The sequence below is a fragment of the Delphinus delphis genome, chromosome 7 (genome assembly GCF_949987515.2).
Source record: "Delphinus delphis chromosome 7, mDelDel1.2, whole genome shotgun sequence".
NCBI classification, from domain to species: Eukaryota; Metazoa; Chordata; class Mammalia; order Artiodactyla; family Delphinidae; genus Delphinus; species Delphinus delphis.
In genome coordinates, this window is record NC_082689.1 from 62,983,249 (window position 1) to 63,011,080 (window position 27,832).

At 38.9% G+C, this 27,832-nt stretch overlaps 1 protein-coding gene across 7 annotated transcripts in view; it reads left to right on the plus strand.

Moving 5' to 3' along the window:
* Window positions 1–27,832, plus strand: part of ABCB11 (ATP binding cassette subfamily B member 11) — a 103,441-nt gene that overhangs the window by 21,416 nt on the left and 54,193 nt on the right. For 5 of the 7 annotated variants that reach the window (XR_011246543.1, XR_011246544.1, XM_060016629.1 and 2 more), the window contains 8 exons: window positions 1,580–1,667; window positions 2,792–2,925; window positions 11,648–11,819; window positions 14,679–14,803; window positions 16,258–16,432; window positions 22,471–22,584; window positions 24,541–24,651; window positions 26,892–27,017. Coding sequence is in view for 5 of the 7 variants with exons in the window: in XM_060016629.1 (XP_059872612.1) it covers window positions 1,580–1,667; window positions 2,792–2,925; window positions 11,648–11,819; window positions 14,679–14,803; window positions 16,258–16,432; window positions 22,471–22,584; window positions 24,541–24,651; window positions 26,892–27,017 (1,045 nt within the window). In the remaining 2 variants the exon portion in view is untranslated. The remainder of the gene's footprint in view (window positions 1–1,579; window positions 1,668–2,791; window positions 2,926–11,647; window positions 11,820–14,678; window positions 14,804–16,257; window positions 16,433–22,470; window positions 22,585–24,540; window positions 24,652–26,891; window positions 27,018–27,832) is intronic. The other 2 variants (XM_060016630.1, XM_060016633.1) reach the window with 2 other exon arrangements.

Genomic DNA, 27,832 nt, shown 5'->3' on the forward strand with positions numbered 1-27,832 from the left:
TTAGGATTTCCTTCCCATTTAGGTCACCGCAAAGCACTGAGTGGAGTTCCCTATGCTATACAGTAGGTTCTCATCAGTTATCTATTTTATACATAGTATCAATAGCATATATATTATGCACTCATTTATACATTAGAAGTCTTTACTCATAAATACTGCATTGTACAGTCTATACAAAGATACTTAGCTTTTGTAAGGGCCTCTGATCATGGATACTTGTATACAAGTTTATGACTTTCTAGATCTTTTTCATTCTGGGGGTTCCCTTAAATCATCATGAAAGACTGGGAATGTGGTGAACACAGACATATTAGCTGGTTTGGAGATTGTCAGAGGGGTTGACCAAGGCAGTTGTTTCCCTTCCTCATTAGTATTTTGCAAGTGAAAGAAAAGTCAAGAAACATTCACTGAGTACCTACTTAATGTGTAAGGTATTGTACCAGGCTTCGGGAGTGAGAGCAAGCAGCTTACCTAGTCTTTGCTGTCAAGTAGCTTGCAATTTACTAGCAAGAGAAACATGAATATACTCGATATAAATATATTCAATAAAAATATTGAATAATAGTGCAAGATGGCAATAAAATCTGCCATGGAATAATAGTTCGTTCTGAATTAAATAAATTATACTTAAATACTTGGTCTGAGTTCAGTAGAGGGAGAGAACAATTCAAGCTTGGGTCACAAAAGGAAGATCTGATAGAAAGCTGGTAGACTGAGAGCATCTAGGCTAAAGATGCTACTTTCTGATTCTCTAAAGAAATGGACATCATCTAGCTTATCCCTGAGGATCGGGTATATCAACAACCAATATGTTAATTTTTTAATGATAAAATTTCTTATTTCCTGAAAGTGATTTCAGAATCATTTTTTCTCCCCTCCCTGCCCCTGCCAGTTCCAAACCCTGTGTCACAGTGTGATACTTGTAATGGGAAAATACTGTGTAGTTTTCTTGCTTTCCCACAAGTTCTTTGACAATTTAGAAATTGTCCTGGGGAGCGAGGATTCCTGGGCTCTGGTCAGCATGAAGACTGGGTTAATAAAGTGTTTTTCTCTCTCTATGGGAAGATGACACACACATTTCTCCTAGTGTTACTCTGAGAGAGGAAGGAGTTGAAAAGCTGGCTTAAGATTGCTGGACAGGTAACAGTAAGCCTCCTGATTTACAGCACACATCTCTCTACCTGTGCCTTTCCAGACACTTGTCTGGCTTTTTAGAACATTTCTCTAGCTGTGATTGCACTACCACTAATGATGAGCATGAGTGAAAGGGGCCTCAGTGGACAGAGCTCTGGGCTGTCATCTAGGGTCCCCTGTCTTCCAACAAATGCCCATGAATTATTTCACAACCCTCGCATCTCTGCCTGTAAAAATGAAGGAGGTAGGCATCTTTGCTATGGTGGATACCATGAGGTCTGTTTGGGGATTTCGATTGATTGCAATTCTACACAGGTAAAACGCCTTACCCATATTTAATAGAAACATACAATATGTATATTTTAAATTCCTCTGTACTCACAAATGCAATCTTTGTTAGCTAGATCCTACCTGTGAGTCTTACCATTTTTTCCCTCTTTTGAAGGTTTCTGGACATTGAAAGTGAAATGGTCAAGTTTGCCAGTTACTATGCTGGCATCGCTGTCGCGGTACTTGTCACAGGATATATTCAAGTTAGTGACGCCTCCATTTTATTTATAGATCAGCAGCTGGGTTCAAAGACGTGACAATGAAATGCAAAGTGTGTTCTTTAAAGCTATTCAGAAGCCCCAAGGACTACAGCTTTATTTCAGGCAGACAATAGACGGTGGGGAAGGAGTCTTCCTCTCAGTTGGGGAGGAACGCTTGTCCAGAGAAATGGAGAATAGACTTTTAGCTCCAGTGTCTTGTTCTCCCCTGCCCTTCCTGCTTCATCCTCTCGTCTAAACTCAGAAATAGACAGCTGTGGGTGTGTTCGTACAGGGAGAGCAAGTACGAACCTTCTTCGTACCTGGAAAAAGCTGGGAGTAGGGAGTTGGAGGAAAGCAAGCTTGACTTTCTTTTTCTCTGTTTTTGCTAAAGTCACACCAAACTGCAGTCCAACCCAAGTTCTGTAAACTGAATCCATATCCTAGATTTCAGTTATGGGAGGGCTTGGAGTTAACTCTTATTAAGGAAGAAAAGTATTTCATCTTTTCCCTACTAACGTAGGAAAAATAATAAATCCCCCCTACTCTCCATTCACTTAAGAATTCCAGGAAGTTAGTGTTAGTTGTAAAGAGAAATGAGTCAGTTTTCACCATTCTGGCACTGGAGTTTTAATGACAGTCTTATTTTGCTTGCATGGGGGAAACTGTCAGCAAGATTCCCTGCTTATGTCATAATGTTTGTCTTACTTTCTCTGAAAATCATTGTCCAACAGCTGGAAAACAATGTATGAATGCTTATTGGAAGGCTTCTCAGGGGAAAAATTCATCAGAAGTGGCATGCAAAAGTAGTGATTTAAGAGCAATAATTTATTTTTGGTGTGATAAGCCTTCTTTTACACATGAGGGAAGTGAAGCTTAATATGGTTAACCCTGCAAGTGGCCGAGCTGGATTCAAATCCAAGCCTCTGGCTTCCCTGTTTACAGTGGATCGGCTCAGCCCCACTTTCAGCAGATGTCAGAGCTCACACCTTAATTCCCAACAAGAGGCATATTGTGAATTACTTTTGTCCTTTTCTCAACTGTCATAGTGAAAATATTTTCTTCTGAAAAGAGAAGGAATTAATGACTATTTTTATGACAATGCTAAACATTTCTTGCTCCATTTACAGATATGCTTTTGGGTAATTGCTGCAGCTCGCCAGATACAGAAAATGAGAAAACTGTACTTTAGGAGAATAATGAGAATGGAAATAGGATGGTTCGACTGCAATTCAGTGGGAGAGCTGAATACAAGATTTTCTGAGTAAGTGGCTGGTAGGACATTTTAATGAATGTGTGATTTTTCGCTAATGAAACACTTGTTTCCAAATTAAATAACAATTGGAAACACATTTTCAGTTCTTTTGATGCATTTTGTCTCTTAAGTTGCGCTTTTATAGGGAGCATGGCTTTTTTCATAGGTTTCATGGCTTCAACGAAATGACTTTTTTTTTTTTAACATCTTTATTGGAGTATAATCGCTTTACAATGGTGTGTTAGTTTCTGCTTTATAACAAAGTGAATCAGCTATACATATACATATATCCCCATATCTCCTCCCTCTTGCGTCTCCCTCCCACCCTCCCTATCCCACCCCTCTAGGTGGTCACAAAGCACTGAGCTGATCTCCCTGTGCTATGCGGCTGCTTCCCACTAGCTATCTATTTTACGTTTGGTAGTGTATATATGTCCATGCAACTCTCTCACTTTGTCCCAGCTTATACTTCCCCCTCACTGTATTCTCAAGTCCATTCTCTAGTGGGTCTGAGTCTTTATTTCATTCCTCAGCCTAGGTTCTTCACGACGATTATTTTTTTGTTGTTTTTTAGATTCCATATATATGTGTTAGCATACGGTATTTGTTTTTCTCTTTCTGACATACTTCACTCTGTATGACAGACTCTAGGTCCATCCACCTCAGTATGAAAAACTCAATTTCGTTTCTTTTTATGGCTAAGTAGTATTCCATTCTACATATGTGCCACATCTTCTTTATCCATTCATCTGTTGATGGACACTTAGGTTGCTTCCATGTCCTGGCTATTGTAAATAGAGCTGCAATGAACATTTTGGTACATGATACTTTTTGAATTATGGTTTTCTCAGGGTATATGCCCAGTAGTGGGATGGCTGGGTCGTATGGTAGTTGTATTTTTAGTTGTACAGGACCCTCCATACTGTTCTCCATAGTGGCTCTATCAATTTACATTCCCACCAACAGTGCAAGAGGGTTCCCTTTTCTCCACACCCTCTCTAGCATTTATTGTTTGTAGATATTTTCATTATATGGCCTTTCTGACTGGTGTGAGATGATATCTCATTGTAGTTTTGATTTGCATTTCTCTAATGATTAATGATGTTGAGCATTCTTTCATGTGTTTGTTGGCCATCTGTATATCTTCTTTGGAGAAATGTCTATTTAGATCTTCTGACCATTTTTGGATTGTGTTGTTTGTTTTTTGATATTGAGCTGCATGAGCTGCTTGTAAATTTTGGAGATGAATCTTTTGTCAGTTGCTTCATTTGCAAATATTTTCTGCCATTCTGAGGGTTGTCTTTTCGTCTGGTTTATGGTTTTCTTTGCTCTGCAAAAGCTTTTAAGTTTCATTAGATCCCATTTGCTTATTTTTGTTTTTATTTCCATTACTCTAGGAGGTGGGTCAAAAAGGATCTTGCTGTGATTTATGTCATAGAGTGTTCTGCCTATGTTTTCCTCTAAGAGTTTGATAGTGTCTGGCCTTACACTTAGGTCTTTAATCCATTTTGAGTTTATTTTTGTGTATGGTGTTAGGGAGTGCTAAATTTCATTCTTTTACATGTAGCTGTCCAGTTTTCCCAGCACCACTTATTGAAGAGGCTGTCTTTTCTCCACTGTATATTCTTGCATCCTTTATCAAAGATAAGGTGACCATATGTGCGTGGGTTTATCTCTGGGCTTTCTATCCTGTTGCATTGATCTATATTTCTGTTTTTGTGCCAGTACCATACTGTCTTGATTACTGTAGCTTTGTAGTATAGTCTGAAGTCAGGGAGCCTGATTCCTCCAACTCTGTTTTTCTTTCTCAAGATTGCTTTGGCTATTTGGGGTCTTTTGTGTTTCCATACAAATTGTGAAATTTTTTATTCTAGTTCTGTGAAAAATACCAGTGGTAGCTTGATAGGGATTGCATTGAATCTGTAGATTGCTTTGGGTAGTAGAGTCATTTTCACAATATTGATTCTTCCAATCCAAGAACATGGTATATCTCTCCATCTATTTGTATCATCTTTAATTTCTTTCATCAGTGTCTTATCATTTTCTGCATACAGGTCTTTTGTCTCCTTAGGTAGGTTTATTCCTAGATATTTTATTCTCTTTGTTGCAATGGTAAAAGGGAGTGTTTTCTTAATTTCACTTTCAGATTTTTCATCATTAGTGTATAGGAATGCAAGAGATTTCTGTGCATTAATTTTGTATCCTGCTACTTTACCAAATTCATTGATTAGCTCTAGTAGTTTTCTGGTAGAATCTTTAGGATTCTCTATGTATAGTATCACGTCATCTGCAAACAGTGACAGCTTTACTTCTTCTTTTCTGATTTGGATTCCTTTTATTTCTTTTTTTTCTCTGATTGCTGTGGCTATAACTTCCAAAACTATGTTGAATAGTAGTGGTGAGAATGGGCAACCTTGTCTTGTTCCTGATCTTAGTGGAAATGGTTTCAGGTTTTCACCACTGAGGATGATGTTGGCTGTGGGTTTGTCATGTATGGCCTTTATTATATTGAGGTAAGAAGTTCCCTCTATACTTACTTTCTGGAGAGTTTTTATCATAAATGGCTGTTGAATTTTGTCGAAAGCTTTCTCTGCATCTGTTGAGATGATCCTATGGTTTTTCTCCTTCAGCTTGTTAGTATGGTGTATCACATTGATTGATTTGCATACATTGAAGAATCCTTGCATTCCTGGGATAAACCCCACTTGATCATGGTGTATGATCCTTTTAATGTGCTGTTGGATTCTGTTTGCTAGTATTTTGTTGAGGATTTTTGCATCTATGTTCATCAGTGATATTGGCCTGTAGTTTTCTTTTTTTGTGGCATCTTTGTCTGGTTTTGGTATCAGGGTGATGGTGGCCTCGTAGAATGAGTTTGGGAGTGTTCCTCCCTCTGCTATATTTTGGAAGAGTTTGGGAAGGATAGGTGTTAGCTCTTCTCTAAATGTTTGATAGAATTCCCCTGTGAAGCCACCTGGTCCTGGGCTTTTGTTTGTTGGAAGATTTTTAATCACAGTTTCAATTACAGTGCTTGTCATTGGTCTGTTCATATTTTCTATTTCTTCCTGGTTCAGTCTCAGAAGGTTGTGCATTTCTAAGAATTTGTCCATTTCTTCCAGGTTGTCCATTTTATTGGCATAGAGTTGCTTGTAGTAATCTGTCATGATCCTTTGTATTTCTGCAGTGTCAGTTGTTACTTCTCCTTTTTCATTTCTAATTCTATTGATTTGAGTCTTCTCCCTTTTTTTCTTGATGAGTCTGGCTAATGGTTTATCAATTTTGTTTATCTTCTCAAAGAACCAGCTTTTAGTTTTATTGATCTTTGCTATTGTTTCCTTCATTTCTTTTTCATTTATTTCTGATCTGATCTTCATGATCTCTTTCCTTCTGCTAACTTTAGGGTTTTTTTGTTCTTCTTTCTCTAATTGCTTTAGGTGTAAGGTTAGGTTGTTTATTTGAGATGTTTCTTGTTTCCTAAGATAGGACTGTATTGCTATAAACTTCCCTTATAGAACTGCTTTTGCTGCATCCCATAGGTTGTGGGTCGTCGTGTTTTCATTGTCATTTGTTTCTAGGTATTTTTTGATTTCCTCTTTGATTTCTTCAGTGATCTGTTGGTTATTAAGTAGTGTATTGTTTAGCCTCCATTTGTATTTTTTACAGATTTTTTCCTGTAATTGATATCTAGTCTCATAGCGTTATGGTCAGAAAATTAACTTGATACGATTTCAATTTTCTTAAATTTACCAAGGCTTGATTTGTGACCCAAGATACGATCTATCCTAGAGAATGTTCCATGAGCACTTGAGCAGAATGTGTATTCTGTTGTTTTTGGATGTAATATCCTATAAATATCAATTAAGTCGATGTTGTTTAATGTATCATTTAAAGCTTGTGTTTCCTTATTTATTTCCATTTTGGATGATCTGTCCATTGATGAAACTGGGGTGTTAAAGTCCCCTACTATGATTGTGTTACTGTGGATTTCCCCTTTTATGGCTGTTAGTATTTGTCTTATATACTGAGGTGCTCCTATGTTGGGTGCATAAATATTTACAGTTGTTATAACTTCTTGGATTCATCCCTTGATCATTATGTAGTGTCCTTCTTTGTCTCTTGTAATAGTCTTTATTTAAAGTCTATTTTGTTTTACTATGAGAATTGCTACTCCAGCTTTCTTTTGATTTCCATTTGCATGGAATATCTTTCTCCATCCCCTCACTTTCATTCTGTATGTGTCCCTAGGTCTGAACTGGGTCTCTTGTAGACAGCATATATATGGGTCTTGTTTTTGTATCCATTCAGCCAATCTATGTCTTTTGGTTGGAGCATTTAATCCATTGACATTTAAGGTAATTATCGATATGTATGTTCCTATTCCCATTTTCTTAATTGTTTTGGGTTTGTTATTGTAGGTCTTTTCCTTGTCTTGTGTTTCCTGTCTAGAGAAATTCCTTTAGCATTTGTTGTAAAGCTGGTTTGGTGGAGCTGAGTTCTCTTAGCTATTGCTTGTCTGTAAAGGTTTTAATTTCTCCATCAAATCTGAATGAGATCCTTGTTGGGTAGAGTTATCTTGGTTGTAGGTTTTTTTCCTTCATCACTTTAAATATGTCCTGCCACACCCTTCTGGCTTGCAGGGTTTCTGCTGAAACATCAGCTGTTAACCTTATGGGGATTCCCTTGAGTGTTATTTGTTGTTTTTCCCTTGCTGCTTTTAATACTTTTTCTTTGTATGTAATTTTTGATAGTTTGATTAATATGTGTCTTGGCGTGTTTCTCCTTTGATTTATCCTGTATGGGACTCTCTGTGCTTCCTGGACTTGATTAACTATTTCCTTTCCCATATTGGGGAAGTTTTCAACTATAATCTCTTCAAATATTTTCTCAGTCCCTTTCTTTTTCTCTTTTCTTCTGGGACCCCTATAATTCCAATGTTGGTGCGTTTAATGTTGTCTCAGAGGTCTCTGAGACTGTCCTCAATTCTTTTCATTCTTGTTTCTTTATTCTGCTCTGAGGTAGTTATTTCCACTATTTTATCTTCCAGGTCACTTATCCGTTCTTCTGCCTCAGTTATTCTGCTATTGATCCCATTTAGAGTATTTTTAATTTCATTTATTGTGTTGTTCATCATTGTTTCTTTGCTCTTTATTTCTTCTAGTTCCTTGTTAAACGTTTCTTGTATTTTCTCCATTCTGTTTCCAAGATTTTGGATCATCTTTCCTATCATTGTTCTGAATTCTTTTTCAGGTAGACTGCCTATTTCCTCTTCATTTGTTAGGTCTGGTGTGTTTTTGCCTTACTCCTTCATCTGCTGTATGTTTCATTGTCTTCTCATTTTGCTTAACTTACTGTGTTTGGAGTCTTCTTTTCACAGGCTGCAGGGTCGTAGTTCCCTTGTTTTTGGTGTCTGTCCCCAGTGGCTAAGGTTGGTTCAGTGGGTTGTGTAGGCTTCCTGGTGGAGGGGACTAGTGCCTGTGTTCTGGTGGGTGAGGCTGGATCTTCTCTTTCTGGTGGGCAGGTCCACGTCTGGTGGTGTGTTTTTGGGTGTCTGTGGACTTATTATGATTTTAGGCAGCCTCTGTGCTAATGGATGGTGTTGTGTTCCTGTCTTGCTAGTTGTTTGGCATAGAGCACCCAGCACTGTAGCTTGCTGGTCGTTGAGTGAAGCTGGGTCTTGGCATTGAGATGGAGATCTCTGGGAGATTTTGGCCGTTTGATATTATGTGGAGTTGGAAGGTCTCTTGTGGACCAGCGTCCTGAACTTGGCTCTCCCACCTCAGAGGCACAGCCCTGACGCCTGGCTAGAGCACCAAGAGCCTGTCATCCACACGGAAAAAGAGAAAAAGGGGAAAAAAATAATTTTATATATATATATATATGTATATATGTATATTGTTGCTGCCAAAGTCCACCTCCTCAATTTGGGATGATTCGTTGTTTATTCAGGTATTCCAGAGATGCAGGGTACATCAAGTTGATGTGGAGATTTAATCTGCTGCTCCTGGGGCTGCTGGAAGAGATTTCCCTTTCTCTGTTCGCACAGCTCCTGGGTTTCAGTTTTGGATTTGGCCCCACCTATGCGTGTAGGTCCCCTGAGGGCATTTGTTCTTCGCTCAGACAGGACGGGGTTAAAGGAGCAGCTGATTCAGGCCTCTAGGTCACTCAGGCCGGGGGCGGGGGGAGGGAGGGAGGGGCACCGATGCCGGGTGAGCCTGCGGCGGCAGAGGCCAGCGTGACGTAGCGCCGGCGTGATGTTGCGCGGCGTGACGTTGCACCAGCCTTAGACGCGCCCTGCGTTCTTCCGGGGAAGTTGTCCCTGGATCCCGGGACCCTGGCAGTGTCGGGCTGCACAGGCTCCCCGGAAGGGGGTGTGGATAGTGGCCTGTGCTCGCACACAGGCTTCTTGGTGGTGGCAGCAGCAGCTTTAGCATCTCACGCCCGTCTCTGGGGTCCACGCTGTTAGCCGCGGCTCACGCCCGTCTCTGGAGCTCCTTTAAGCAGCGCTCTTAATCCTCTCTCCTCGCGCACCAGGAAACAAAGAGGCAAGAAAAAGTCTCTTGCCTCTTCGGCAGGTACAGAGTTTTTCCCGGACTCCCTCCCGGCTAGGCGTGGCGCACTGGCCCCTTCGGGCTGTGTTCACGCCGCCAGTCCTCTCCCTGCGCTCCGACCGACCGAAGCCCGAGCCTCAGCTCCCAGCCCCGCCCACCCCGGCGGTGAGCAGACAAGCCTCTCGGGCTGGTGAGTGCCGGTCGGCTCCGATTCTCTGTGCGGGAATTTCACCGCTTTGCCCTCCGCACCCCTGTTGCTGTGCTCTCCTCCGCAGCTCCGAAGCTTCCCCCCTCCGCCACCCGCAGTCTCCACCCACGAAGCGGCTTCCTAGTGTGTGGAAACTTTTCCTCATTCACGGCTCCCTCCTACTGGTGCAGGCCCCGTCCCTATCCTTTTGTCTCTGTTTTTTCTTTTTTCTTTTGCCCTACCCAGGTACGTGGGGAGTTTCTTGCCTTTCGGGAGGTCTGAGGTCTTCTGCCAGCGTTCAGTGGGTGTTCTGTAGGAGTTGTTCCACATGTAGATGTATTTCTGATGTATTTGTGGGGAGGAAGGTGATCTCCGCGCCTTACTCTTCCGCCATCTTGAAGCTCCTCCAAAATGACTTAAAAATTGAAAGTCAGGATACTGTAATTTGGTTTGTAGGTCCTGGACTAAAGTACTAGAAATGAAGTATTATAGAAGAGAGTTTAAAGGATGTAGGGTTATTTGATCTCGAAAGAAGAAATTGAGGGATGTCACAATCTATGTACCCATAAGGAAAACAATATGATTAGAAAGAATTATCTTGCTTTGCCTGTTGACATAATTTCCGCATATAATGACAAAAAAAAAATTCAAAATAGTTTGAGAAAGATTCAAACTGAAAAACTAGATTTAAATCCAGTTTACACTTAAATACTAGTTTGGGTCATTAATAGTGCCCCCCCCCCCATAATTTTTGAATGAGCTCTGAGTAATGAGAACCGTTGAACCGTGTTGAATTTAAGTTTGAGGTCCCATGAAAGACAATGTGTAGTGTAGTGAAGATAAAAGCAGACTGAATGTTGGGGCCCCTACCGTCCAGCACTCATTCTGCCCTTTACTTACTTTGACCTTGAACAGATACTTAACCTTGCTAGAATACAGTTGTGTAACCTCTCTGTAATGTCTAAGGTCCTTTTTTGCTATCAAGTCCTGAGCCTTGTTTGCTCCATCTGGACCAGAGATTATGGGAATGTTTCCAGGAATATGAATTTAATGTAATGATAGTCAACCAATACTCTGGAGCACTTACCCTATGCAAGGCATAAAGATATACCACAGAGCTCCTGATCTCAAGGAACTTACAGCCTAGTAGGAGGGATAAAGGTTTCAAGCAAATAATCAGAGCTAACATACATTGATTGTTTACTGTATGCTAGGCGCTGGTCTACATATTGGGTTGGCCAAAATGTTCGTTCGGATTTTCCATATGTTACAGAAAAACCCGAACGAACTTTTGGGCCAACCCAATACTTTACGTGTATTAACTAATCCTCGCTGCTACCGACTGAGGTAGGTTCTGTTTTTATCCGCATTTTATAGATGAGGAAACTGAGACACAGAAAGGCCAAGTAACTTGCCCAAGAACAGCTTGTGTTTAAATTCAGAGTCTGGCTCCAGAGTCTGTGCTGTTAACCACAATTCTATACTGCGTATAAGCAGAAAGCAATAATTACATACACATACATATACACATGTATACAGATTAATTACATTGCTATGGTAACACAGGAAAGAAGTTATTACTTCTCCCTGGGGGATTATATAAATTTTTATGAAATAGGTGGTATGTGAGTAGAACCTTGAGGCTGAAAAGATTTAGCAGGTATAAAGGAAAGAAGGGCTGTTTAGGACAAACCAAGGATATTAGCTTTAAGAAAGAAAGGGACAAATAAGAGGATTTCCAAAAGTCTTTGCCTATGTTGAATGAACACCAGTCAGGAAAACTGGATTAAGGACACACTCCCTTGGCTGTGAGGAGAGAGGCTTGCTACCCTCCCAAGGTGCAGCAAAATTTCCAAGATGTGAGAAGCTATTAAGTTTCCCAAGGGCAATGGGGTACAGAAATAGGAGTGTTTAGAAAGGAAAGATTGTACTTTCTCAGCAAGATATTGAGTTGACCAAATTCAGTTTTAGTGACCAAAGCCTCTCTTGTTTCTAGTGATATTAACAAAATCAATGATGCCATTGCCGACCAAATGGCCATTTTCATTCAGCGCATGACCACGAGCGTCTGTGGGTTCCTGCTGGGATTTTACCGGGGTTGGAAACTGACCTTGGTTATTATCTCTGTCAGCCCTCTCATTGGGATTGGAGCAGCCGTCATTGGTCTGGTAAGAATGTCTTCTCATTTCTCTCCATGGGAAGACTTTTGCACTGAGAAAGAGCCAAAAATGTGAAGCTTGATTCCCTTCTCCTGAGTATGTTTAGTCAACGTCATTATCACCATTTTGATTTATTTTGTTTGATTATTACTCAGTATCAAATAACATTCCATTATTAGATTAGGGATCAATAATGTTTTAATAACACAAATATTATTGTATTAATAACAATAACAACTACATTAATTGAATATTTACTATTTTGCCAGGCAGTATTAGGAGGCTCAAGGACATGATCTCTATTTACAACAATCTTATAAAGTATTAATGCCATTTTAAATATAAGAAATGGAGGTTCAGAGAGGTAAAGGGACTTGTCTGGAACTGCACAGCCAGTGAATGACAGAATAGGATTCAAATTCAAGGAAGCCTGATTCTAAATCCCCACTCACTCTGCAGTGTGCCTGTGGCTTCCCGTGGTCTCCCAAGTTCAGATGCTTCCCTCAGAAAGGCCCAACAAATAAAAGAGATTTCTGCAATTACACTGTGTTCTCCATTCCATCTGATCAGTTTCAGAGAGAGGGTTATCTGACCCATTCAGAGAAGTATCCCAGTCACAGTTTCCATTCCCCAGGTATGCAGGCCAAGAAAAAGTATAGGAGTAGGAATTTGGGGTCATCCCAGTTAAAAAACACTCCCAAGGATTGAGAAATTATTCTGTTTTACTTTTAGAGTAGCCACATTAGATAACAGGTCATGGGGTCAGGCACACTAATAATTTGCTGTAAATGAGAATAGAATTTAAGTGAAAAGCTGCACATACATTCACATCATTGAGCAACAGGTACCGATCTCCATGACTGTATTTTCTAGCAAAATACTCTCTACACTCCACTGGCTGTATTACTCAAATGTTTCCCAGGTAATACAGAGTGACAATAGCAAAGAGCTCATTCCACTTAACTAGGCCACCACCTGGCTCTACCACCTGGCTCAAGAAAGATATGTTCAACTCGTCAAAATGTCAGTTTCCTCATCTTTAAAATAAGGTTAGTACCTCCCAAAGTCATTGTGATGACTCAAGGCATTATCCTTGTTATGCACTTAGCATGGCATCTGGCACAGAATTAATTACTAAAGAGATATTAGCTTTTGTTTTTTTCCCAATCCACCAAATCATGCAAGTTTTACAACAGTCTTTCCTACCAAATGCTTTTCCGCTGCACTCCAGGAAAGCCTCAACTTCCACAGAGGGTCACTGGGGAGTCTGCAAACATTTGATTCAGCGTTTTTTTCCCTCCAAAAAAATTTAATCTCTTTCTTCAAACCCACAAAAGATTAATACTCACACTCAAATGGACCATATGTCACGTTTTAACATGTTGGAGACCAACAACATAAACTGGTTAACTTGATTTCAAATAGGCTCAAAGCACAGTTTCTCTTGTCTCAGTGTCCATATTTCAACTTCTTGTAAATGTGTCACCGATTTGGAATGTTGTAACTCTGCACTTGTTTCTTCTTGAATTCAGGTGTGTGCATGTTTGTGTAAAATGATACGAGCAATTTCACTAAGCTCAATTCAAAAGCAGGACAAAAAAAGGTGGAGGGGGCAATATATGACATATTAGAATATGACATATTAGAACTGATCATAGGTTTTGTATGCCTTTGTATGACTTTTATATACCTACAGTGGGAAACATGAACAACTGTTAGATATTTCCCAATATACATGTTTTAAGTTCTTATATCAGTTTAATTGAAGTATCAAGAGATTCTTTAATGTGCCGTTACAATAAAAACTGATAACATTTGCAACTACTTAATTTTCTCATTACTATGCTCATTACATATTTCAGAAATAAATTAGAAGAGGACTGTGGCAAAAACTGCCATACCATCCAAAGTCAAATTTTAATGTTGATTAAAATAGCCTTACTTTATTGTTGCCTTTCAATTCACAAGATTTATAAAATGTGGACTTGTGAAATAAATATATTGTAATAAAATACCACTTTTACTTATATGTTAAAATTCTGTCTAAGATTTTGTTTGATAAGGGTTTTGCTGCTAAAAGTTCGGAAAAACTTGGAAGATAAACTTCCTTAGTCTGGGTACTATATATATTTTTAGGTTTCTGAGCCAGTTAATCTTTCACAACATTTGCTTTTTCCCCTTCTTGTTTCTTAATCTGTGCCAGGGAAGTCTTTGGTGGTTGATTCTAACTAGGACTCAGTCCAGGTCCAATTTTAGAAAAACTTAACTTGTTTAATATTAAGTGCAATGTCTTTTTCTTTCCTTTTGTAAAAAGCAAAACTAGTTAGTTGAGTCCCTACACTTGAGTCAAGTGGTGTAATATTTATCTGAAGCTTTCTCCTATGGAATTACCTCTGCTGCATATGCCTTTGCATGCTCAGAACCTCTCCCTTATTCTATATTCTAATGAATATGACACCTGCATGGGCCTCTGGTCTTTGCATGTGGTATTTGTCTGTACTGTGACATGGCCTTTGGACAATAGCAATGAACTCTGGCATGGTTTGACTTGAAAACGTCATTAATATGTTGACTGAAACACTGTGGTCACATAGAATGCCCTATTTAGTACATACTCTGTGAGAAGTTTCGTTGAGGCTGACTTTTAATGGAGTCAGTTTGATATGTCAACAACCAAACACCCATGGATGAGGCTTAACATGGCTCAAACTTGGACCAAATTCTTTCCTCGGTAAACGCTGTTCCAGTGGGAATCTAGTCTTGTATTAAACTGCTACATGTTTGCTCTGCTAGATGAATCAATGAATGGCAGAGTGACTTACCTAATTATCTGGTCTTCACATTTTATTTTTTTCATTTGGACTTCAGAGTGTGTCCAAGTTTACAGACCATGAATTGAGGGCCTATGCCAAAGCAGGGGCAGTGGCTGATGAAGTCATCTCATCTATTCCAACAGTGGCTGCTTATGGTGGTGAGGAAAAAGAGGTTGAAAGGTTAGTTAATTGAAATGTCTGCCACTTTCCTGAACTTTGTTGATCTGCATACTACCCTGAATCTTCCCCATTTTGTATAAAGTGGCAGATTCACCTTGCTATGGTACCCTGAGGGAGCTTTTGTTCAAGAGGTGGCTAAGCTAAGCAGTTAGATTGGTCAAACACCTACAAAAGACTCCCAAGCCTTTAGCTCTGTGTTCTTGAAGATGATGCAGTTGGTGGCTTTTAGAAAGCCATCTTAGGTTAGATATTTGTTTCAAACTCTGATGGTGTGTGTGTACACACACCATACTTCATGCCAGTCTAAAACACTGTCTTCTGACATTAAGGAAAAGCCTACCTGATCTAAAATGCAATTTTGCACTTTTTTATTGAGCACTTTTTTTTTTTTTTTTTTTTGCGGTACACGGGCCTCTCACTGTTGTGGCCTCTCCCATTGTGGAGCACAGGCTCCGGACGTGCAGGCTCAGTGGCCATGGCTCACGGGCCTAGCCGCTCCGCGACATGTGGGATCTTCCCGGACTGGGGCACAAACCCGCGTCCCCTGCATTGGCAGGCGGACTCTCAACCACTGCGCCACCAGGGAAGCCCAACTGAGCACTTTTTTATTCAATGTGTTTTATTCAGCTTCTGTACTATATGCTCTTTCTAAGTCTAAGATTTCCATTTAATCAAATAACATTTAGCATTGATATATTATAGACCATCATTCTAGGAGATTAACTGTTAATGGAAATCAAAACCTAAATGACCAAAACAACACAGTTGTCAAAACTTTGATTTTATTTATTCTTCCATTTATCTAGTATTTGTTGAGTGCTTATCAGGTGCCAGGTACTGATTTTATAAAACAGCCACCAACTTAACTAAACTTTTATTGCGTATGTTGTAGATCTAGTATGATCACATTCTCAGTTGCTACCAAATTCACCAAATGAAAAAGAGAATAGGATTTACAACCTCTGATTATCCTCTTTTCATTTTTTTTTCTTTTGCTTCTTTTGTTTGTGAAGTGATTACCTTACTTCTCATAAAACATTGCATTAGCGTATTTCCTCCACTATGGAAGATATTATCTTTCATGTCATGTGACTTAATGAGAGAATTCAAACACAAATAATACTAGACCCCTCATGGTCAAACATTAGTGTTGAAAATTCTCTTCTCTTGGGGCAAAGCTTACCCCACTGTACTCATCCACGAAGTAATCAACTATGAGGCTTTGTTAGGCATCATCCTTTCAGCACATTGTCATTGCCAGGTTGAAGCAACTTTTAAGGAACTACACAGGCATTATTGTTGTTTTCTTTCCCTAAAGCTGCTCTGTGTTTGGAATGATTTTATAAGCATTGATTAAAACCACTGCATTGTGGCCTGTTCTAAACATTTTAACTTGAACTGCTGCTGCTGCTGTTGCTGTTGCTGAAATAGACTCAAATGTTTTCTGTTCACAGGTATGAGAAAAATCTTGTGTTTGCCCAGCGTTGGGGAATTAGAAAAGGGATAGTGATGGGATTCTTTACTGGATTCATGTGGTGTCTCATCTTCTTGTGTTACGCTCTGGCCTTCTGGTACGGCTCCAGACTCGTCCTGGATGATGGAGAATATACAGCAGGAACCCTTGTCCAGGTACTTCCGTCTTGATGACCTAGATAGAACATTTCCTGCCGGTATCTCAGAAAAGTCCACAGTGAAGGCATTCTGTTTATCCCGTTAGTGTCTGAAGGAGGAAAGCCTCAACAACTTGATGGAGTCCATCTGTTGAAACAGCAATGCTTGTGCCTTTTATAGTAAAGGGATGCTGAGCATTTGAGTTCGTGAGCCTCGTGATTTCATGCTTTCCAATCAACAGAAGATATTATAGCTGTAAAACAATGATTTTTCTGATTGAGTCCAAAAGATGAAAATGGAAAGTCAGGGATCTCCTAGCTAAAAATTAACAGCTTATGTGGTTGAGCTTAATAATGGCATAAGATATGTGCTAATGGACATAGTTGTTAAATACACTCACTCATAGTTACTAAAATACAAAGCCAATAATATCCTCAACTGGACAGGTAATACAAGTATATTTTATTTCTCACTTGCACTGTAGCCATGCTATAGCTAATGCCTTGGCTACTTTAATTTCCAATATCTTTTCAGTTGTCCTTTCAAGAATTAATTATTGAGCATCTACTATATGCCAGACTCATACAAAGTGTAGAGAATTCGGTAGTGAGCAAAAGAAATGTGATATTTGCCTTGATGGAATTTACAGTTTAGTGGGGAAGCTAAACAATAAATAATCACATAATGTGTAATGACGATGGTATTATATGCTGCAGAGGACAGGGACCTCGACAGTGAATAGCAGGTGTGGATGGAGTCAGGGAAAGCTCTTTCTCCCGGTCACCTTTCCTCCTTAGCTTACAGCGCCTCTCCTTACAGTTAGACTGTTGTCATTGTTCAAATTCCCAAGTGGATGGCACTTCCCCAGTCAGGTCTTCCATGCTCATGCAGTCTTTTATTCTCCTGCATGGTTTGCTGAACTTTTCCTTCAGAGTCCTTGAATGAATCTGAACACTTGCATTTATTCACATTTGTTCCTGTCCCTTCCCACCCTCACACAGTAAGCTCCATGAGGTCAGGGAGGTAAAACGTGAAATATATGTTCCATTTGGTCTGTTAATTATTCAATAAATTATATTAATTTAAAAAGCATGGAAGTGGTTTCATATAAGATTCTTAAAAAAATATTTTGGCTCCAGATTCTAGGTAGGACAGGCATCAATTAAATAATGCAAAATACCAAAATTTTGTGCACCAGAAATTTGCTAGCCAGAAGCCTGCAATTTAAGACCTACTGCTTTTATATAAATACATATCTAGGGAAAGTTGAATAGAAATTCCACTTGCAAATAGAAATGATTATTAGAGGTCAGACCATAATCACTCTAAGGCACTGACTTTATTTCATTAAGAGCATGGTAATACACGAAGAATGACTTTTTAAAATTCAGTTTTTCTTTGAAAGATAAACAGCTGGCATCACTTGAAGTTTGTTTAAAAAAAATTAAATATGATAAATCATGTTAAAATGTTTTGTAAACCTTAAAGGGATAGCATAGATGGAAAGTGTTACTATTATCGTAATTTAACCACTTTCTTAATAACTTTAATATAGCTTTGCACATTTGAAAAGCCAGTGAAAGTACTGCAGGTCTAAAATCTGACTGTAAAGTCCTTTGTCTTTATTGACCTAATGATTCTTAAGAACTTTCAGCTTTACCAAACTAGAAATACCAGTAGTTGACTTTAGTCTCAGCAGCTTGTATTTGCTCGCTCTGCAGAAAGATATGCACTGAGAAAAGACATCCTTCTTTTGATTCCTTGCCTGCAAGGAGGGGACAGAAGTGTGTACAAATAACGGTTCAGAGGGCAAAATGAAAAAATGGTATTGAAAATACACAATTCCAGTTGGAATCACTGAATTACCACTGAGTTACCCTTGGTAACTCTCTTCAGCGAAGATCCAATTTTATGGTTCTGTTAAAAGATAAACTGAGGCATATTAAAATTTTTAGAAGTTTGTTTGAGAAAAAATAACTCCTATTGGGCACACCAAACCAGAAGTGGTTAGAGGGGGTCTATTAATAAAAGCTAGGGGAAAGACTTTATAGAGAAGAGGAGGAAGCAAAGCAAGGGAATTATTTGGTCGACTGTAGCTTAAGTAGTTGCCTTATTGGGGAAAGCCTAATTGGCTGTTCGTGATTGGTTGTCCTTAGGTTTTGATTTCTTAGCCTTTAGGCATGCAGGCTTAGGTTCTGGTCGCTTATGTAGGCTGCCACATTAGGTGGCATTAAAGCCACCTCGGTCTAACGGCGTCCTTGTTTAACTCATTGAACAAGTTCTCACCTTCAAGTTTCCTGCCCGTTGGATTATAGGCTACTCTATACCTTCTGTAAAGAATTCCTTCTCTCAACTGATATTTCTTGAGTACTTACTCTGTGCAGACATGGCACACTATGTGTCTCTAACATTTTAATCATCAATAACTAACCTCACCTCCTTTTCCTAAACTTTTCCTTGCAAGCCTCCACTCACATCGTAAGAAACTTTTCTTTGGGAAGATGAGAGACATTCTTTAACAGTATAATCATTAGTAAGCATTCCCTTTGTGGTTCTCTCTCTCCCTCTCTCTCTCTCTTTCTCTTGAGCGTGCATGCACTTTTTTGGCCATGCTCTGAGGAACAAACTATAAAGGCTGAGTTTGCATAAGCTGAGTTGAGTGTTTTTAATGCATTAAACTAATTAACAATTAGGTTAATCTAACACATTTTGTGATGCACAAAATCATTATTGGCTGCACGGTAATTGGGCATAAATGGTAAGTATTTCACATAAATGACTGTAATTAGTATCACTTGTACATGGACAAAAAACATACTCTATGATCTATTACGAAAAAAAGATGAAAGGGCACTGAATGGTGCTGATGGCTGCTCTTTCATGCCCCTCTTAAGTTTCAGGACTCGATAATGAAAAAGTAACAGCAGTAATAGAGAGGAACATTATTCAGTGTATACAAGGTGTCAAGCACTGAGTGAAGTATTTAATATAATTACCATGTGTAATACTCACAACTTCACTCTGTGATTGATGCCATTATGCTACCAGTTAAAAATGAAATGGAGCCATGAGGTTGAGAAATATATGCCAGATAGCACAGGGTGGGATTTGAGGTCAGATCCCTGTGACTCTGAGGCTTAACCCATTAACTACTGTTTTCCTGTTTCTGAACCTCTTCCAAGGGGCCACAGATCCCTTTTAATTTAATTTATTTATTTACTTATTTAATTGAACTCTACTTGATTTACAATGTTGTGATAGTTTCAGGTGTAGAGCAAAGTGATTCCATTTTTTATATATGTATATGTATATATATATTTTTTTCAGGTTCTTTTCCATTATAGGTTATTACAAGATATTGAATATAAGTCCCTGTGCTATACAGTAGGACCTTGTTGTTTATCTATTTTATATATAGTAATGTGTATCCATTAATCCCAAACTCCTAATTTATCCCTCCCCCACTCTCCCATTTGGTGACCATAAGTTTATTTTCTATGAACAGATCCCCTTTTCTCCAGCACAGCACACCCACAGAAAAATTATTCCCCAGAGGTCTCTTTTGCCCTCCCTCTTCCCACACCACAGTCCACAGGGCTGAAGAGTGAGATATTTGGGGTGAGAAATGATGTGTGTTAGCTACTGCGATGGTATTAGGATGTGTACCTCTGTCTGTCTCACTCCCTCTTTCCCTGAGGACCCCGAGAGAGATGTTTGCTTGAGGTAGTGCTTGCAAAGCCAGGCTGAGCAAGGGTTTGACTCTAAACTTCAGTTCAGGCCACTAGTGAGTTGGTCTAGAATCAGCAAACCATGGCCCACAAGTTAAATCCAGCCTGTGGCCCGTTTTTGTAAATAAAGTTTTATTGGAACATAGCCACAGTCATTCATTTCCTACCGTCTATGACTGCTTTTGTACTACATAGTCGAGGAACTGAGTTGAATAATAGCTTCAGCCCATATGGCCTAAAAAGTCTAAACTCTTTACTAACTGGCCCTTTATAGAAAGTGTTTACTGACCCCTGAACTAGGACATGTGGAAGGCTTCTTTTGCTCAGTTAGAAAGACCTCTGATGAGGGTGGTGTTAACACAAATTAGACCACAAGTACTGCTCTGTCTGTTCATCTTCTCACTTCCTAAGTGTGGAATCTCACTTCTTTCATCATCATCATCACTATTATTTATGTGGCTGACATTGGATTAATCACCTTTACACACATTATCATTTACTTCTCATAACAATCCCTTGAGGTATATGCAATCATTATCCCTGTGTTACAGATAATGAACTACTGGGGCTTGAGAGAGTAAGTAATCTGCCAATGGAGGAAGTACCTGCCATAATTAAGGAAAAGGACAGATGGACAGATGAAGCACAGTTGAAGAGAGAATGTTTGTCCCCATGCATAGAATAGAGAATTCAGGGAGAAGGCAAGAAGGAGCTGGCCCACAGCATCTGGATATATGGAATAGAGAGGTTACTGAGAGGGAGGAGATGCCTGACTGGCTTTGAGAAGCCCCATGGTCCAGCCATAAGGGAGAAAGAGAATGGGGAGGGACTCAAGTATTTTGCCCTGATGTGCTATAACCCATGGGAAGAATCCAGCTCATGAAACCACTACAGACCAAGTTCATTTGATTACCCGAAAAAGACTACATTCATGCAGGTGCCAACCTTTATTTTAGCTCAGAAAATAACTCCAGTCCTCAATACATGGTGGCCAACGAAACAGCCTCCATGTGAGTCACGTGACTAAAGCTCATTCTTTGGTTGAAAGGGTGAAGTCTTGTGCTTCTCCTAGAGGCCAACATGACGAATTGCCTCTTTGCTTCTTTATAAACAGCTCTGATTAAAAACAGAGTGCTGACCTACTAGACAATGGACTTGAGGATATGGGGAGGGGGAAGGGTAAGCTGGGACAAAATGAGAGAGTGGCGTGGACATATATACACTACCAAATGTAAAATAGATAGCTAGTGGGAAGCAGTCGCATAGCACAGGGAGATCAGCTCGGTGCTTTGTGTCCATCTAGTGGGATGGGATAGGGAGGGTGGGAAGGAGATGCAAGAGGGAGGAGATATGGGGATATATGTGTATATATATAACTGATTCACTGTGTTATAAAGCAGAAACTAACACATCCTTGTAAAGCAATTATACTCCAATAAAGATGTTAAAAACAAAACAAAACAAAGCAAAACAGAGTGCTGTTGGGTAGGAACATCTGATCATGATCAAGTAGCCTTCCCCTAACTTAATGAGATGGCCAGGTTGGTGAGTCAAAGAAGAGCTTCACCAGCTCTGCACAGGAGCCTGGCCACTCCACTTGTGTGCAGCAGCAGTAGATGAGCCTGGGAGCTGGACAAAATGTCAGTCAAGAGCCTGGATTCAAATAATGCTCTACGCCTTAATACACGTTGAGACACTGGGTAAGTTAGGCAGCCTCCATACACCTCTGTTTCCTCTTCTGTTGTAAGGATTAAATGAAGTAATACGAGTAGAGCACTTAAACACATACCTTACTATTATTGTTATTATTGCTAGTAGTAGTATAGCAGTAGTTATCCTAAAAACTAGTTCACTAGTAGCAGGAATATAGCAGTAGCAGTAGTAGTAGGCATATTTTGCATGTACCAGTCTCTAGGACAATCAAGCTAATCACAGTGTCTTTATCATTTCAACAACCCTTTAACCAGAAGTCTTTAACATTATAAGGCTGTTTATATAATGAATCAATTATCGTATCACTACTCTAACCCACTCAGTGTCTATGTGCTGCCTTGTTTAGACCTCTTACTGATCTAAAAACATGTTCTTCTTTGTAGAATAGTGATGTTCAATCAAAAATAATGTAGTCTTTTAAATCAAAACAGTAGAAAAATTGGAGATACTTTGCAGAACAAAAACTGTTCCTAGTGTTTCCAAAGAGCTATTTAGCTTTCAAACTCCCACAGAAGAATATTTCTGAGAAATCTTTGAGTTCACGTGGGCAGCCCAAATGACAGTGAAGACTATTTACAAATTGATGAAAACTATGTTTGTCTGTTTTTATTACAGATTTTCCTCAGTGTCATAGTAGGAGCTTTAAATCTTGGCAATGCCTCTTCCTGTTTGGAAGCCTTTGCAGCTGGCCGTGCAGCAGCCACCAGCATTTTTGAGACAATGGACCGGGTATGTAAAAGCCAAAAGTAAAGGCCATTAGCAGGTTGGGGCTGGGGGCAGGAATGAACTCACGAGGAATTTATCCTCAATGTTAAAAAATATGAGAAACTATCACAATGCCCTTAATTCAGCAGTACTTAAATAAGTGCTGTCATGAGCCAGACCCCATTCTGAGCTGGCAGTGCAAGAGTGAAGTAGAACAAATAAGGCCCCTGCTCTCATATCATATGGGAAATAGGCAATACCAAAGTAGGCACATTCAAAGATAAGATAATATTAGATGGTGATAAGTAAAAGCAAGGAAATAAAATAGGTCAGTGTGATAGTGGTTGGGATAGGGGATGGATTGAGTGACAATCCATCACTCAATAAATTGAGTGACAGTGACAGTGACACCGTTTCTGAGCTGAGAACCGAAGGAGGTGAGTCAGCCATGCAAAAGGGGACTCGTGGGAGGGGAGATGCCTGAGAGGTGAGAGCAGGGAGGTATCCATGGAAGAGATCTCCAGGTTGGAAAAGGGCTTGGTGAGTGCAAGGAACTAAAAGTCAGTGTGACTGAACAGAGTGAGCAAGAGACAGAGGCTGGAGGAATGGGAAGGGGCCAGATCACGCAGGACTTTAAGACCAAGTTCATAAGATTAGATTAACTTCTAAATGTGACAGAAAGTCTACAGGCTTGTAAAGGACCCTGGCAGCCTGGCTAGGATTTCCCTGGTTAAGTTATTGAAGGACATCAGTGGTCAAGCTAGAGAGGTCAAAATTCAAGAACAGAAGGGGGGAGGTGGCAATATGTTGTTTTATATTTTGGGGGTTTCATTTATTGGGGTATAAAAAGATTGTTGAAAACCACATAGAGCTATCCAAAGTCTACCTCATTCTTAGGGTTGTTGCATGCTCAAGTAAGATGACGAGTCTGAGAGGCCCCTGAAACGATTACAAAAAATTAAGGCATTTAAAAATTATTTTATTATTTTTACTAGAGACCAAAGAAGAAGAAATAGATGACACTGTAGCCCCAAATAGAGATATGATGATGAATTTCTCTCACTAGTGAGGTAGAGGGAAGAAGTTGACCCTGGAGTGTTCTGGTAGATGGAGATGACCCTCACTCTTGACTGATGACCTAACAACATGGTTAAGTTCTGAATTAGGCTCACCACTAACAACAACAGAGGTGGAATTCAGCATATCAGTTGAAAGTTGGTATATTTGAAGACACCACTTGAGAACGTTAGTTTTAATCATCATCTACAATAGATACTTAAATGTTGGGTACTACTGGACCTTGGCCTCTTGAGATGCCTCTACTTCCTCAAGTGAACAAATGGGCATATCACCTGTCTAGTTAGGTTACAGTGATGATTACATAAATGAAAAAAGCATATTAAAACACCTTGTACATTGTCTTCTGTGGTATCTCAATTTACAATACTCCATAATAATATCAATATATTATATACTAATATATTAATTATAGATCAATACTATATATTTCCATAACATCTTATGGAAAAACCCAAACGAACTTTTTGGCCAACCTATTATTTTATTGTCATTATGTAATAATATATCATAGTAGTATACAGTAAATACTAATTAATTAAATTAATGTGATAATATTTATACCAATTATATGATCATTGACATTTTATATTAATTATAATTAATTGTATATTAATTATTTATGTAAGTTTGGTTATATATAAATATATGTAATATATTAATACTACTATATAGTAATAGTAATCACAACAGTAATAAGCTCACATTAATTTCTCAGTGAATGGTAGTGAATATTATTACTATCATTAATGCATATTTAATGCGGAAGCAACTTATCTTTGGCATATCACTGCAGTGTTTAACCTGGTGGTCGTTCTGTTTTATGAATCAGTTCAAACCGAGATGGACAGTAAATGCATATAATCCATGCTGTTGCTATATTCCTTTTATATTCTACTCCAGAAACCCCTCATTGACTGCATGTCAGAAGATGGTTACAAGTTGGATCGAATTAAGGGTGAAATTGCATTCCATAATGTGACCTTCCACTATCCTTCCAGACCAGAGGTGAAGGTAAGTGCCAATTTCTTCTTTGATGATTCATTTCCAGAGCCACAGAATAATTGTTTTCATGAAGCGTGACTTATTTTCCAGGAACAAGGCAGGGAGACACGTTTCTCTGGAAGTGACCTCAGGTGTCTTGTCATTCCTCAGGCCACAAACCGTATTCCTTGTGATAATAATATATGCAAATCTCTCTGGTGGGAACACAGTCTGGTAGCACATTCAGGTTAAGTCAACTGAGTGATGCTCTGTTAAGATGAGTAGCAGATCCTGTCACTGTGAGTACAAGCTAAACAAACTGCAAAACAATCAGAACAATCCAGAAGGATGGCTTATCAACCACCTCCTTAAAGCCTGCAGGAGGCGGGACACTGAGTGGGTAGGGTATGAAGTGGCAAAGGAAAGCTGCTGTCTTTGACGTTTTTTATTTCCTATCCATAAGTTCACAAGGATCTCTAGATCCGTCCCTGAAGGAAAGGCAATCTTGTGATATTATGGTCACATGTCTTGTACTAGGTGATTGTCCAGGGCACATGGTGAAGAAAATTTACAGTTTTCCCGCACCTACTGAGCAAATATCTTTAAAGCCAACTCACCCCACAGGAAAACTAGGATCTACTCCCCAAATGAACTGGCTTTGGGAGGAGACTTATCCCTCATTTTTAAAGAGTATCTTTAGCCACCCTTTCTTTTTATTTTTTTATTTGAAATATAGTTGATGTACAATATTGTGCTGGTTTCACGTATACTACATAGCAATTTGACATTTGCATACATTATGAAATGATCATCATGATAAGTCTAGTAACCATCTGTCCCCATACAAAGTTATTACAATATTATTGACCATATTCCTTATGCTGTATATTATATCCACGTGCCTTTGTTTTATAACTGCAGGCTTGTACTTCTTTATCCCCTTCACTTATTTTCCCCTCTGGGAACCACTCCTTTGTTCTCTGTATCTCTGAGTCTATTTTCATTTTGTTTTGCTTGTTTGCTTATTTTGTTTTTTAGATTCCACATGTAAGATCATACAGTATTTGTCTTTCTCTGTCTGATTTATTTCACTTAGCATAGTACCTTCTAGATTTATCCATGTTGTCACAAATGGCAAGATTTAATTTTTTAGAGCTGAGTAATATTCCATTGTGTGTGTGTGTGTGTGTGTGTGTGTGTGTGTGTGTGTGTGTGTGTGTGTGTTTATATGTGTATACCACATTTTCTTCATTCATCTATTGATGGATACTTAGGTTGCTTCCATATCTTGGCTATTGTAAATAATACTGCAATGAACACTAGTATGCATGTATCTTTTCAAATTATTGTTTCTGTTTTCTTCCAGTAAATACACAGAAGTGAAATTGCTGGATCATATGGCAGTTCCATTTTTAATATTTTGAGGAAACTTTGTACTGTTTTCCATAGTTAGCTACCCTTTCTTAATACTATTTCTATTACCCCCACAGAACTTAATCCCATGCAACTTAATTCTAATACTACATACTTATAATGTAGGTAAATATATATATATATATATACACACACACACACACACACACCTCATACATATCTATATATAAAACATAGTTACATATATTCTGATAACATTTCTGAAGTATATTTTTGATTACTGTAATGTAGCACTATATATATATATATAAACATTAAATGTCAACATATGTAAAAGTGCTTTGTGAAATATAGATCACAAGGTAGTACTTACTCAGTAAAGACTTTTGAACAGATAACTGAAAGCTTCATTTATAATATCTGTTCGGAGCTAGTTCATAATAGCTGTTCAACAAATACCGGTTGAATTGAAATACATTTATGTCATTTCTGTTTTATCTTCTATCCCCAATGCCAGTAGTTTGTTTTAATAAAGTCTTCTACTGCTAAGTGGCTTTCTCCCCTAAGCTAATTGGGACAGTCTCCTTGAGGTATCCTGACGTGTCAGAAACATTTTAAATTAGATTCTAGAACATACTTTTCAAATTCGGCCTGGCTTATTTACTTCAACAGTGTTTTATTTGTTGGTTACAGCTATCAGTTTATTACTAAGTAATGTGCTAAATGCTAAAACCACATCCTAGGCATTGTTTACTAATTTTTCTGGTTATTGAGGGAAATCAGTGGATATTGCTGTGAGGGCATAAGTAAACACATACACAGTGTCCTCACAAAGCATTCTAACTTGCAGCCTAATTGACAGCAATCTGAACATTGCTCTTTTCCTTTCTCTGCAGATTTTAAATAACTTAAGCATGGTCATTAAATCAGGGGAAATGACAGCTATGGTAGGATCCAGTGGAGCTGGGAAAAGCACGGCACTGCAGCTCATTCAGCGATTCTATGACCCCAGTGAAGGCATGGTGGGTATTTTCTAGAAACTTCTTAATCCACGGGGATAGGAAATTGCAAATGGTTATACATTGGTCAGACACAAAGGCCTAGCATAGACTGAGACCATCCTGACATCTGCATAGTTGACAATGATTTTTGACGGTACCAACTGGACTAATTCCCTCCATGGTGGTTGTGTTCGATAAATAACCAGTCCATATGCTCAGTGATGTAACTGAATGTGCAGATACATTTAAAATGATATTGCTGCCTCTTCAGTGAGGGAACATTTCCATTTCTTTCTTCTTATTGTAACAAAATTATTATTGTTCCCTAAGGTTCTCCAAACGCTAAGTATAAGAAAGCTTACATGACCAGAATTAACAGAGAACAGCTCTCGATTATTGCTTTGAGAAGTTAGGTTAAAAAACTACTGTTTCTTTCTCCTTGTGTTTGTCTATCAACATAGATTGAAACTAAAAAAAAATATTAATAGTTGCTATTTATCAATATTATATGTCAAGTGCTTTATGAAAATCATCACTTATTTTCACAGTGACCTCCAAAGATAAATATGCCCGTTTTGCAAATGAGGAAGGAGAGAGATTGAGATCTGAACCCAGATCTGTTGGATGCCAAAGGCTATGCTCTTTTCACTCTGCCTCAAAATCATTCTTGTTAACATCTCCTTGGTGCCTTTAGATAGGATCATTTGACTGTATATTAAATGACTTCCATGCAATGAGCTCTATATAATGCATGTACTGTCAGAGTGACATGGCAAATGTGATAGAGTTCTCTTTCTTCACAGACACTTTGTTCTCTGATTGGGTATTCTTTGCTA